The sequence below is a fragment of the Pelobates fuscus genome, chromosome 3, assembly GCF_036172605.1.
Source record: "Pelobates fuscus isolate aPelFus1 chromosome 3, aPelFus1.pri, whole genome shotgun sequence".
Lineage (NCBI taxonomy): Eukaryota > Metazoa > Chordata > Amphibia > Anura > Pelobatidae > Pelobates > Pelobates fuscus.
This window is the reverse complement of record NC_086319.1, coordinates 262,176,551-262,190,990: the sequence shown is the minus strand read 5'-3', so window position 1 is coordinate 262,190,990 and position 14,440 is coordinate 262,176,551. Positions and strand designations below refer to the sequence as shown.

The 14,440-nt window shown below is 39.4% G+C and overlaps 1 protein-coding gene across 4 annotated transcripts in view; it reads right to left on the bottom strand.

Moving 5' to 3' along the window:
• ANK1 (ankyrin 1) overlaps positions 1-14,440 on the bottom strand; it is a 201,535-nt gene that overhangs the window by 138,078 nt on the left and 49,017 nt on the right. The window contains exon 1 of one of the 4 annotated variants that reach the window (XM_063448449.1): positions 11,416-11,553. The exons of the other annotated variants lie outside the window; for them this stretch is intronic. Coding sequence (XP_063304519.1) covers positions 11,416-11,427 — 12 coding nt within the window. The 5' untranslated portion in view covers positions 11,428-11,553. Of the gene's footprint in view, positions 1-11,415; positions 11,554-14,440 lie in introns of those variants that run through there. 4 annotated transcript variants of the gene reach the window in all.

Genomic DNA, 14,440 nt, shown 5'->3' with positions numbered 1-14,440 from the left:
CTAAGCTATCACTATCTTGTAGTGGGAAAACCCTTGATATCTTATAGCCAGCGAGGCATTGATAGTGACTGTGCAACTTTGGAGTAAAGACTTTGTACATTTTTAGGACAGTCAGCTGACCCTAACCTATGGCGGCAGAGGAAAGAGCCCAAGACCAACTTGGGTATAAAAGCATTCAAAAATGTTTAAACTCAAAGTAAGATGGTGCACAGGGATTCCAGCACCCAAAATAACCTAATTTGATTGAAGTTATTTTGAAGGTGAAGTGTTTCTTTAATCTAAGGTAGCGTTTTCCTGGGGTTCCACCGCAACCTCAATCTTATTCCTGCCCCCGTTGGCGATTTCAGACTCACTCTGTTGCAAGCATTGATACAGGGCGGTTGTGTGTAGGAAACCTTACCCACTCTTTAAAGGACCACTATAGGCACCCAGACCACTTCAGCTTAAAGAATTGGTCTGGGTGCCAGGTCCAGCTAGGTTTAACCCTTTTTTCTATAAACATAGCAGTTTCAGAGAAACTGCTATGTTTATAATAGGGTTAATCCAGCCTCTAGTGGCTGTCTCATTGACAGCCGCTAGAGGCGGTTCCGTGCTTCTCACTGTGATTTTCACAGTGAGAAGACGCCAGCGTCCATAGGAAAGAATTGAGAATGCTTTCCTATGGACTGGCTGAATGTGCGCGTGGCTCGTGCCATGCATGCGCATTCAGCCGAGGAGGAGAGTCCCCCGCCCGGCGCTGGAGAAAGAGGTAGGTTTAACCCCTTCCTTCCCCTAGATCCCGGTGGGAGGGGACCCTGAGGGTGGGGGCACCCTCAGGGCACTGTAGTGCCAGGAAAACGAGTATGTTTTCCTGTCACTATAGTGGTCCTTTTAAGGCTCAGCTATTTTTGTTGCTTCAATTAAAAAAAATCTAGTATTCTGCTCCTAAGTACTGTAATATGCTTACTATCTGTAGAGATTAACATATATATACCCTCACCCCTAAAAAATAAAAATAAAAAAACCCACATTGCTTCTCCTCCAACTGTACAACAAACTGTTTACTTTTAAGTCCTATTATACAACCGTGCAGTTTGCTCCAATGCTGACCCATAAAGCACAGGTGCTTTACTTGCTTACTAGGAGCTGAGAACAAAACTGCATCCTTTGCAGTCAGGAAGTGAAATCTGTATTTTTCCAAGTTAGAGAAGTGTTTTTTTAATTTTTATTTTACTCCAATACTGAGCCAAACCCCTGCTTACTTTACTTGCTTATTACTAAGAGCATCCTGTGCAGATAAAAAACGCATAATTTGTGGTCAGGTAGTAATATCTGTATTTTTCCAGGTTAGAGAAGCTTTCTTTTAACTCAAAGACGGAGCCAAAATCCTGCTTACTTTACTTGCTAACAAAGAGCTGAGAACAAAACTATTTTTTTTGTAGTGTGGTAGTGAATTCTGTATTTTTCCAGGTTAGAGACATGATCTTATTACTCCAAGACTGAGCCTAAATTGTCAACAACCAAATATAAGAAGAATTTGCCAAAAAAAACACCAATTTTTTTTCGAGGGTTCCAGGATGTTGGTACACTATGTCAAAGGATTCCACGGGAAAAAATAATTAATTTAACCTCTGATGTAAGGAATACGGTGCTTTTTAACTGATCTGATATTGGTAAAGGTGAGGTGGAAAAGCATCAGAGTTGTGGGATTATGATCACTTCAACATCAACAGCTCATCGGCAGCCATAACATAGTGATAAATGCTGTATATGAGATTGTGATTTCACAAAATGTTGGTGACAGGACACTGGAACAGTGAAGCAATCTGACATTATTCGTATGGAACATCTGTAATTTTGGATGGAACGTGTAGCTGGCAAAGGAACTTTAGAACTACTGGACACAACAGGAGGACCAGGCTGGAGAGGAACACATTCGCTAAAAGCCTAGACTACACTTGCAGTGAAGTGGATCAGAATCCGATTAGGCAAGGATGTGGGTAAGTAAGAAGACTGGAACCTTCTGAGAAAAACAGGCATGAAAAATGGAAGTCGTTCGTGATGAAGGCAACTGAATGGAATAAAGAGAAATGGCCCTACATGTGGAAAATAAAATGGGGTTAGCACTTAGAAGAAACAAGAATTTCAAAAGACGTTGTTTCCATAGGTGGGAGGATTAGTATTCTGTTAAAAATTAAAAACATTGCCAAATATGTTTCTTACAATGTTAAACATTAATATTCTTCTAAGGAAAGAAAGACACATTCTTCTGGCTGGGATGTTTGACGTTTGACACTTTGCCCAGAATAATGTTGAGACAGAATGTATTGAATTGTTTAACAAGGCAGAATTCTCTTATTTAAAACGAAATGTATCAAAATGTCTAACCAGACAAACCGAATGAATATTAATGATGAGCCTGGCTGTGCACAGGCAAATTAATGAAACATGGTACAAAACCATTGTTGGGTCTTAAAGTACATCTTGTCTGTAGACAGGATGTGAATATGTAGCCTCACATACATATGTTCTTTATGTGAAAAGGAAATTTTGACGTGTGTGTGTGTCTGAGCTGGGGCTCATGGTCCATTGCTAAAATAAGTTATTATTCAAACAGTGCACAAGCCTGCCACCTTGTGGAATGCCGTTTTGATGTCTTGATACCGGCATTTTCTGTTTTTTTATATCCTTTTTATTATTCCTGTTGTCGTTTATAAAACACCAACATTTTTTCACAGCGTTAAACAATGTGTTGAATAACAAACCATTATTTAAAACATGACACGTTTAATGTACAGGAACAGGAAGTGCTGAAGGCACTTCTCAAATGTGCTGGTTGCAGGACTTTCTTCTGGAGGTATTCACAGGTGCTGACTACTGAAATATTACTATTATTGTTATAGTTGTTGCTACTTTTTTATTTATTGAAGAATTTCAAGGCAATCGTTCACTTATTACTAATCCTGTCTATAGCATGTAGAAAATTGAGAAAGAATAGAAAATCAGTAGTGGATGAGAGAAATAAAAGAGAATCTATTGCCCTCACTTTGCAGAGGCCAGCCACCATGCCACCTGGACTCTCTCCAATCATCCCATCATACACATAGCAGGGATGGGGAGCCCCAGTAAGAGCAAATGTTTCCAACCAAATATATATTAAAATGTACAAAATGAGATAAGGGAGGGTAGGTTACACACTGTCATCACCATCCCTATAAAATCACACAATAGTTTTCTATTGGTATGATACTTATCCATTTGCACACCATAGCTCACATTCAAAAAATTAGCTGCTTAACTCTGTGTTTTGGCTCCGTTCACTGGTAACTGTGGTTGACCATGAGTCCATAGACAACTAGGTAATTAGAATCGATACCATGAAAGTAAGGACTCTTGCTGCTCCTTGCTCCCTCTAGAACAATATGGTTGCTATCTTTTGGAGATATAGGCCAGTGTGGAAGATAGGATGTACCATCTGACCAAGACTTTTTTGGTGGCAAGCGTCCTTTACTTGCATGCATAAATTGATGTGTATTGTTTAATCGTTCATATTTATCCCTCTTAGTCCAATGTTCATCTGAGAACTGTCTACGATATTTGGGTGTACACAAGGCAGTTAAGGAGCTGTAGGCAGTACGTATGTTTTTTTTTTTTTTTTTTTTTTTACTAGGAACCCTATCTTTTGTTTTGTTTTTAAATCGCAATAAACAGCAGATGGGAGTATCCTAATCTTTTTCTCCCTAGTATATATCTTGGTTAGTATACAAATAAAGCGCTGTAAGTATTTATATATAAATTTACAATGCATTAACCAATGTACATAGGACTTTCAATTGACTGTAAACGCAGATGATTACGTAGATCCAGCCAGTTGAATTTTAATTACAACAAATGTCTGAAAGTCAAACTGTTATACGTACAGCTCATTGAGAAATCTTGTAAGGGACGGTCATAGAAAGTCTGCGCTAAGGATGAAAAGGAGGGCCTACAGTAGTTTCAGGTACAAGATCTGCAGCTATTTATGGATCTGGATGGACAGTGAATGGACACAGCAGAGAAGGCCCAGGTTTTTATCTGCAAAGGATGCTCTTAGTAATAAGCAAGTGAAGTAGGCAGGGTTTTGGCTCCGTATTGGAGTAAAATAAAAATTTAAAAAAACACTTCTCTAACTTACAGGTTTCACTTCCTGACTGCAAAGGATGCAGTTTTGTTCTCAGCTCCTAGTGAGCAAGTAAAGCACCTGTGTTTTATAGGTCAGTATTGGAGCAAACTGCACTGTTATATAACATTACTTAAAAGTAAACAGTTTGTTGTACATTTGGAGGAGAGGGGGTAGGGCTGAGGGGATATATATGTTAATCTCTACAGATAGTAAACAGATTACAGTATTTAGGAGCAGAATAATAGATTTTTTTTTTATTTGAAGCCACAAAAATAGCTGAGACTTAAAGAGTGGGTGAGGTTTCCTACACACGACCGCCCTGTATCAATGCTTGCAACAGAATGAGTCTGAAATAGCCGACGGGGGCAGGAATAAGATTGAGGTCGCGGTGGAACCCCAGGAAAACGCTACCTTAGATTAAAGAAACACTTCACCTCCAAAATAACTTCAATCAAATTAGGTTATTTTGGGTGCTGGGATCCCTGGGCACCATCTTACTTTGTGTTTAAACATTTTTGAATGCAGCTTAGAAAGTCCTCCTACAGTTTAAGTTAGTTATTTGACCAGGGAATGGGGCAATTGAAGTAGTTGGGAATGGGACAGTGAACGTACTTGGCATGGAATAGTAAGACTGAGAGTTGGACACAGAAAATACTGGCATTGGGAACCGTGCATAGTTGTCACCTGGACAGTGAGAAAACAACCTGTTTTTAACTTCAGCTCTAATTATACAAGCAGAGTTTGGTCTCTAAATGGCTCAGTTACCCATGTGTTGGTTATACAAACATCTGTGGAATATGATATTAAAAGTTGAAGCTGTGTAAAAACTGTATATGTTGGAGCCCCCTAAAGTGCAATGTATCTGCAATCCATAGTAGATCAATGTAAATTCTTCAATATAATTATATTTAATGTGTATTCCTCTCTGAGCTTTCTAAAGATGTGTCCGATCAGCTCGCCAGTTAGCTCTCCACCCCCAAAACCCCCTCTTAATTTTCTATTTTATCTGCACCTCTGTAGGTGACACAGAGTATACCTGCTGCTATCATGCTTGTGAGAAATCTAATTTATAGAGGATGGTTAGTCACACCGTCTTTGCTATTTCAACAAAGGTTTACAATGAAAGCATTATGTGCTCTATAATTATCATGGTCACTGTCCATGTGTAGTTTGTGTATCTGCCACATGGGGGCATTGCAAACCTACAAAAGCACACTGCTTTTACAGAGCCTCTGAAGCATATTTGAAAAAAAATCTAGTAGACAAATTGTTTGACATCTATTGCTACATTTGGAGATCATTAATTTGTCTTATTAAGGTGTTAAAAAAAAAAAAAAAAAAAAGATAATGAAAACAACCAGGCTCCTAGTCAAAGTAACTGCCCACAATCCAATTTCTGTTGGTGGCCTAGCAGTGGGAGTATAAAATCTATGCCATTGGGGATACACATCACAAGTCCAGGAGGAGTGCTCTACTCAGTATATACAGGATAAGGCACATTTGTGTAACAGGAGGACGAACCTCATTCTTGTGAGTCTCTAATAAAGCTTCCGTTGCTAGTAATCCATGTGCCTAGTCCTATCTCCTGTTTTGACCTTTTTCCCACTTGACACAACATTCCCACTGACTATGTAATTAAAAAGATCTCTCTAAAACCAGGCTTCTCTACATTCTAATAGAGTGAATGATAATATTGCAGCATTTCCATGTATTGCCATATTCTCTGAGCTTACTCTTTCTCCCTCTGTGGATGCTACAATGGAACACTATTTTTTTTAATTTTTTTTTTATTTTTTTTTAGGCATGCAGGTTCCTATGCTCAATGGGGAGGGAGTGGGGGGCAATATTTACAGTCTTTTTGTGCAATGCAGTGTGTGTGTGTCTGCCTGTCTGTGTCTGGAAGAATCGGCATTGGATACAAAATGGGTGCTTATCATGCATATGCAGGGATTTGGGAAGATAAGATAATCTTGTACTTCGTTTCTACTCAGGTATGGTTTTCCAATACTATGACCCATCAGCTAACGAGGAGTAATTGGCAAAGAGCTAGTTATGCCTGACTTCATCATGATTTATGTGCCAACACTGCTTTTAGATGTTATTGACTAGGAACTAGACAGTGCATCATTTAACATAGTGGTCCCACATATTACACTCACTAAGACCTTTTGAGCCCTACTAGATATTGATGGATAAAAATGAGGAAAATGATCATGAAGGGAGTTATTCATTACTTCCAGAGCTATGGTAATTATTTTTATGTTCTCCGCTTAGAGCTGGACCGCTTGGGGTTCCTCAGACTATGGTCAAGGCAAGGCAATTCAGGGTCATATCTCCACTAGTTCAGGTGCAGTAACTGCAAAGTGTGAGAAGCTCAGGGAAATCTACAAGATGACAAAACCAGGGCAAAAATGGCATGTTGTAACTATATTAGAGTTAGGGAATTTGTCCAAAACGGCTATTTTTGCCTCCATTTTTCCATTCAGATTTAATTCGTGGAAGTTCAGAGTTTAGCAAATAGCCGTCAGTGGGCTCTTGACAGTGACCCCAATCGTTGTAAATTAAATTTATTTTGTGTCTGGACAAGTAGGTTGTCATGATGGACAAGTAGATTTGGTTAGTGCTTTAATCCCTTGGACAAGTAGATTTTTTAAAATAAATTCCACACCCCTAATATAATAAAAATGCATATACCTAATAATTTTAATCTGTATATTATGAGTGTGCTTTTCCTTAAGCTCTATTTAAAAAAAAAAAAAATCTTCAGCGTAGTTAGATACAAAAAGTTTGAGGAAGGCCACTAAACAAACCTCAATATACATACATAATACTCGCCAGAATAAAGGTATAGTCAGTAGTATATAAAATATTATAATGTCATTTTACAGAAATATTGGCATGATATATCAAGTATGCTAGTAGAACATTGAGGTAGATTGTGTTAACTGTGATCATTAGGCAGTTTGGCTCAAAACTCAATATATTTTTCCTGTGGCTTTAATTTTCAAATTATACTTTTGTAGTATATGGGAGTTCATTTTACTCATCTCTGGTGTTTGGGGGGTGGGGGCTTTTTCTTCTTATTCTTGGTGCCGGAGTAATTCCAAGTTGCTGTATTATTATTATTATTGCCATTTATATAGCGCCAACAGATTTCGTAGCGCTTTACAATATTATGAGAGGGGATTTAACTATAAATAGGACAATTACAAAATACTTATGGGAACAATAGGTTGAAGAGGACCCTGCTCAATCGAGCTTACATTCTATAGGAGCTGGGGTGTAAAACACATTAGGACAGGAATTTGCAATCAAATAAGGTGGGCTGCCCTTTAGGAGAGAGCAAGAGACAGGTATGTGAGGTAGGGGTTAGTCTTGAAGGCCAACTGACTAACCATCATTGTTTTGTATGTTTTTTTTGTTTTCCCCAAGGTTTTTCCTTTGTGGTCTAATCCATATGTCACATTTTTATTTGCTGATTTGCTGATCACAGACAATAATTCTGCCCAGACAGATTCTTGACATTTTATGATACATTCTATGATGCATTCACTGATGGTGAAACCTTTGTAATCCATCTCTTGTTGGACAGCACACATGACTGGATAAGAGTTATGGGCTTTCAACCTACAATATTCGCTTCAGAAGTGTAAGAGTGTTGTATAAATATTTATTAAAACTAATGTATTTTAGATTTTTGTTTAGATTTTGTCTTGCATACTGTCTTGCTAGGACCTTGGTTTCAAAATTACAATTATTCATATAGCGCCAACATATTCTGCAGAGCTGTACAATAGGTAAACAATACAACCCTTCATTCTAACAAAACATGATTGACATACTGGAACAGTAGGTGAAGAGAGCCCTGCCCAAACTAGCTTTTTCACAAAATAAATGTATTTTTTTATACTTGGGAACATGCACTGCCGTTTTAAGGATTTAGTTGAGATTTAATATTGGGCTTAGGGATTAATTGAGGCAAAATCTAACCCTAAGGGAAGTCTAAAATTAATCCCAGATTTTATTCTAACCCTAATGATAAATTTAAGTATTGAGAATCTCAAAATTTCAGGTCGTTCTTTAAATGTAACCCTAATTTTACTCTTCATCCTAAAGGAACACTATAAGGTCAGGAACACAAACGTGTATTCCTGACCATTTAGTGTTAAAGACGCAATCTAGCCCCCTGCGTTTTTTTTTTTAAGTTGATAAAAGCGAAGGCTAGTCCCATGACTTTATTCTACACGTTGTGTGGTTATTGTGTTGGCATGCTAGATAATTTGCAGGCAGGTTTTAACATTCTTTACAGAATGATTTAATTGTTCTAATGTTTTGGGAGCAGATGGTGTTTTTTTTTTATAGTACTGTTGTCTAAAAAGATATTCAGACGCAAGTTAGATTCCAGTATCACTGGGCATGCTGTCAACACTACCGGTTTCTAAAATATAATACAGCATTTTACAGAGCTTCCCCTGGCACTGTCCTGGGGTGGGACATCCCTTTCACAGGTGTTTATTCTAACACTCATTCTACTGGATATTTGGCAAATTAAAAAATAAAACCTACATAGAGCACTTATGGTTAACAATGCTTCTGCAGTTTGTTTGAGAACTGCATTTCCTTTGGTTCCAAACTCAGCCAAAGGTTAGTTATTTGTTAAAAAAAATAAATAAAAAATGCAAACAATCAGCATATGGTTTGTTTTCAAAAGTGTCTTAGTTTATTTTGTCTTTCCAGCTCTTCTTCCCTCTTTACTGTAAAAGAAAGCATTTAGTTAAATCTACAATGTGTTAGCAGATTTGCTAGCAAATATATAGATTAAGAGAAAAGCTGATTTAAAAATAAACTCTATGGCGAAGAATTTACTAACAAGGGAGAACAGAAAAGACCTGCCACAGGTTGTAGCTCAAATTCATTATTTGTTAACATAATAAAAATATTACATGCACCTGTCATACATGACTATATTGGGTCTGCATTTATTATTGTGTGTACTAGAGTAATATCAAAGGGGTTTATTCACTAAACACTGAATTGTAGTAAATTGATAACTGAATTGCAAAACTCTAATACTGTATAGCAAAGCCGAGACTATAGCCAAATTGCCCACAGAATACTATATAAAGGACAATTGGAACCTGAGAGAGGATTACAATGCAGTGATGTAGTATCAAACGAAGCTGTATATAATTGGTCAGAGCCCATACTAATCACGTGGCTGTAGGTGTGTCTGTTGGGTGACACTCTCGCTTGTCTTCTTGTAGAGCTGTGAAGCCACGCTGGCAGAGAAGATATTTATCTCTGCGTTCCACATGGTAAGCAGTGTCATACTATGTGACCCCACCTTGGGATCTGTTTATGTATGATAACAAATGAAGACTCCAAAAAAGTCACTTAAATATTATGCCAATAAATAAACAATATACTCTTCTTAAAAGTCTTTAGGCAATAAAACAAAGTAAAAACACACCAAAGAAAATCGAAGTGCCAGTGGAAAAAACTAGGTCAAACTTATAAAACTATACACATACCGTATTAACTGGCATCATATGCTAAGGTTGGATGACCAATAATAAGGGCATGTGAGGGGGATGTATATTGCTCAGGCAGCCCTACAGCCAACCATACATATTGGGTTAGAAATATAAGGGGTGTATCAGCTAAACTGCTAATGTCTGCACAGTACATAAGCACAGTTTTAAGAGGTGCAATACTAGTGTGTGTGGGGAGGGGGAGGAGGGAGGGATATTAAGTCAATAGTCTTGGAACATGGGGAATGTTTGGTAGGCTATCATATTTTCCCATAAGGTCCCCTTAACGCTGGGTAGATCACATACCCAATACTAAGAAAACCAAAAATAAATAAAAACAAGAGTTTTAGCATTGGTTTGACACCAATGGTGTGAGTATTATTGCAATGGAGCTCTGTTATGCACTCAGATACAACACGGAGCTGCTAGAAATGTTGCATCCTGCAAAAATAGCATATTCAAAAACGCCAATTAAGACGCAAAAAAGCAATAGATGAAAATTTCTGACAGATGTAATAAATGACGCCAAGTATATAACAAAGTGCCTTAGAGTTGCAATACTGATTGCATTTGTTTGAAATGTGTGCATTGCATTCTTAGAGTGCAGTGGGAATACAAATCTACTTATTCGTTAATGAGGAACTCCATGCTGTCAGTCATTTACAGCTATAGAACAAGCCTAGTGATGTACAGATGAGCACCATAACAGCTGCATGCACTTGGACATTGGTACCATTTAAACTTACCTCATGCACTTGGCAGGTAAAAGCTTGGTATAAAGATATTGCCTTACATTTGTGGGCTAGGCATTTAAAATGTATCAACACAATTTGTGCTAATTTGCAATTGTCTCCTAGTATACTGAGAATGTTATGGCCAAAATCATAATCTTTTAGAATTCCTTGGTATAGGGATATATTTGTGCTTATTTCCCGTATGACAAGTTTATATTGCTCAATAATGTAGTTAAGGATCTAAATATGCATTCACAAAGTAAATGTTTATACCCTTCTCCACAATATTATATGATCTGAAGACGGTGAGGTCAGGGATGGTTGTAGCCTCCTATCTAATAAACTAACATAAATATACAATGCAGATATAACCATTCTAACCTAGTCAACTGAAGTTCTCATGCACACACTTATTGCTTACTTTCATCTCTACCAAACTATAGCATACATATATAGTCCAGAAAATAACAATGCTAACCTTTGAGTAAATCATAAGAAATACACAACACTATTCAATAACCTTTAACAAACATACAAATTGCAGACATAGGTACAATGCATATGGAGTTGAAAGCTTTCCTCTAACATTGCCAACATTTTGCTATACTTAACTACAACATACATACTCCTTGCAAACTTGCTAACATTTCTTTGTACAAAAATTATAAAATACATACAAATGTTCAAAAAGGGACAGGGCCAACATTTCTATTAGTCCATTGTACATGAACTGACTTTGCAGACAGGGGCACCACTGATCTTCCTTCATACAAAACTGTAGCATATATTCACAAGGGTAATGCCAATGTTCCTACAAAGAATGCCATTATGCACTCTCATAGTGTTAACAATGCAGTCAGGGACAGGGCAAACAATCTGCTCCCATTCTTTTAAACCAATATATCTATATATACAGGTAACTGCTGTACACAGGATAGGTACAGTGGTGACTAATGAAATACTGATTGAAATACATGAAAAACAATACTGCCCTTAAATAGGTTCTCACCTTGATGTGCATAATGGCACTGAGTGTGCCCACAGTTCAGGTCTACACGTCCGTTCTTGTTCTCTCTCTGTGTATTCAGTAGTTTGATGTCACATCTCTAAGTGCATCTATGTCATCCTGCAAAGCTACAGGCTGTCGACTATCTCTCAAAACAGACACTATGTGTCCCTTATCCCTCCTTCCCCGACCAATCTAGTTTTGCCTGTATCTTTCTCATAGCAGGCTAACAGAAACTCTGGTTCTCTGAGTTCTATTGCTGTTCAGCTTAGAAAAATAAGTGGCTTGTCTGACAAATACCGCCAGGGGTATATACTAATTGTCCCTTTGGAGCAGTTTAAAGTGCCATTTTCTTTAACAGAAGCAGGCATTATTTGATAAAGCATTTGGAATTATAAGACAGCAACTTGTGTCTTATATGTTGCCTTTTTTCCATTGTGTAGAAATGCAAAAACAATTATGATCTGATTTCCGTCATTCTTCAAAGCTCCTTTATTGACAAGTAAGTGTTGTTTGGTTTTTAAATTCTTTCAGTAATTCCTTTTTTAATTTATTTTTTTACACTTGTTAGAAAGTTTTACAGTAAAAATACAGTACAAACAGATTAAAGGAGCGCACCAACAGCTACATTCTGCTTTAGTGGTTTTGGTACCAGGAATAACCAGACATACCCATCCCACAGTCTAACCCACCGATGCCTCCCCTGGAATGTGAAGAACGCACAACCATTTGTAACCACTGACATCCCATGACTGATTTAACAATTTGTTGGGCCCTCCTATAATAAATGTCATGGGGATACAATTGTAGCAGGGAGCTCAATCCAAGTTTGCTACTCCATGCAGCTCCTGGTAGCTAGTCAAATTTGTTAAATCCATTTTATACAGTTGTTTGCACTCACTTTTTGTGAGTGAGTGCAATCCTCACAGCATGGCACGAACAGAAAATTTAAACATATACAAGTTAAGTACGGTATTACACATTGCAGGCATCCACTAAATTGAACAAGGGACCCTCTCTCGTTTAACCTAGGGGGCGCGAAGCAAGTCTGGGGCGTGCGGGGATGAGGCTTCAAGTGCCTGTGAATTAGGGTCTTAGTGTTTTTATCAGTGGCTTATGGAGACACTGTGGGTTGTAGTATAGCTTTGTAACCTTCAAAGGCTTAGGGAAATATTAATAGCAGGGAGATAGCTAGCCAGAAGGCCTGTGTCCCATGCCGAGCGTACTATGGCAAACTTGGTAGAGCAACCAGCTAAAGTAATCACAGGTTACGCTCTGTGGGGGGGGGAGGGGGGGGATAACTAGTTTAGGAACCAGGATAGAGGAATGTAAAGCATTTCTAACACATAGTGAGTATGGTAGAATGTGTGGGGCGAGATGAGTCCTCCACTGATGGCATCAGGTAGTTGCCCGAGGTGATCCACCTCCTGGGACAAAGGGAGTGATATCCGCAACAGTCCAAGTTGGTCGTTATGGTCTTATCGCTGTGTCTGCCGGAATGCCCAGGTTTTGAAAGAATGCAGGTGCTTCTATAAGGTGAGAGAGAAGATGTGTCTTGCCGGATTTCTCAGCTTGCAATCGATGAGGGCCCCATTTGTAGGGGATTGAATGCTCTCTTAACAGCTGGGTGATGTGTCGAAGGGATCTCCGCCACATGAGGGTGTTCCTTGAAAAGTCCCTGTAAAAAGCCAGTTGTGCCCCTTCAAAGGACACAGTGGGGGAGCCTCTCGCTGCTCCCATGAGGATTCCCCTGTCAGTCCCATACTAGCTTCATCAGGAAGTCTCTAGGTGCGTCTTGGGGTCTAGCCAGTCTGAAGCAGGAGTCGACTGTCAGTTGTTTGGCTTGCTTGGGCGTCATTAACGTGGCAATAAGTCTCCAACAATAGTGAGGGAGCTCAGCTCCTGAGATTGCCTCTGGCACTCCGCAAATTCTCAGATTTCGGGCTCTTACCCTGTCTTCCATGCTGGCCAGTTGTGCCTGCTGGTTAGCGCACTGTTTTTGCAGTGCTCCTAGTGCAGCACCAGTAGCCAATCGCACTAGTTTTGTGCCCCCCATGCTTTCTTCCACCGCTCACATGCGGTTGGTTAATATGAATATCTCCTCACGGACCGGTGCCATGTCTGCATTGAACATGGCTTTTATTTCCAGCATTAACGCCTTGATGTCAGCTTTTGTGGATGGGCCTGAGTCTCCCAACTCCAAGGGTGGCTATGGATCTGGGCGCAGCCTGGCCGGGGCAAGGGTATTAACATAATTGCTATCCTCGTCCGATGAGGAAGAGGTGTAGGCCTCACTAGGCGCCATCTTGGACGTGTCTGGCTACGCAGCTGCTCGCATGAAAGTCCCTATATCGCGGGAGCCTGTTCCCGGGTCCGCCCGCTGCTTTTTATTTTTCTTCCTCATAGGTTTGGGTACCCAGCTGGTTCTTTCTGCACTCACTTGGGGTGCTCTTGATGGTGGAAAAGCCGGGGATATCGCCGTACTCCTGTAGAGCTGCCTCGAGGTGCGTGCTGTTCGCTCGGGCGCTGGCTCCTATCAGATAATGCAGGTTTACCCCTTTCTGGTACGCTTATGGTGCTTGGGTCTCGTTGTGCATTCGTTCATATAGACATCCTACTTATGTCCGTCTAATCATCTCGTTACAAGATAGAGCACTGCAAAACCCGGTTCCCCTATTTGGCATATCGGTCATGTACGGTGCCTTTGGGCGTCTACTGTGTCAGCGTCGCATGTTTCTACCTCACCCTCTGGTGTTCCGGGCTTTTTTTTAAGTCTTTTAAACCCAAGACCTAAAAGGGCCAACCATGATTATTCAACTTGCTTCCCATTACATGTGCAATTTGCAATGTTCAAGCTTAGGTTTTGGCCCTTTGTGCAGTCTATCTGAAAATACACCCTCGAAAAAATCTATCAAAACTGGGGAAAATATTTAAGCAAGCCTTGATGGAGGCAATTACAAGCACTTCATATATTTTACATGCATTCTGTTTCAGTAGTATGTTCAAAACTATTTGCTGCTGGGGCGTG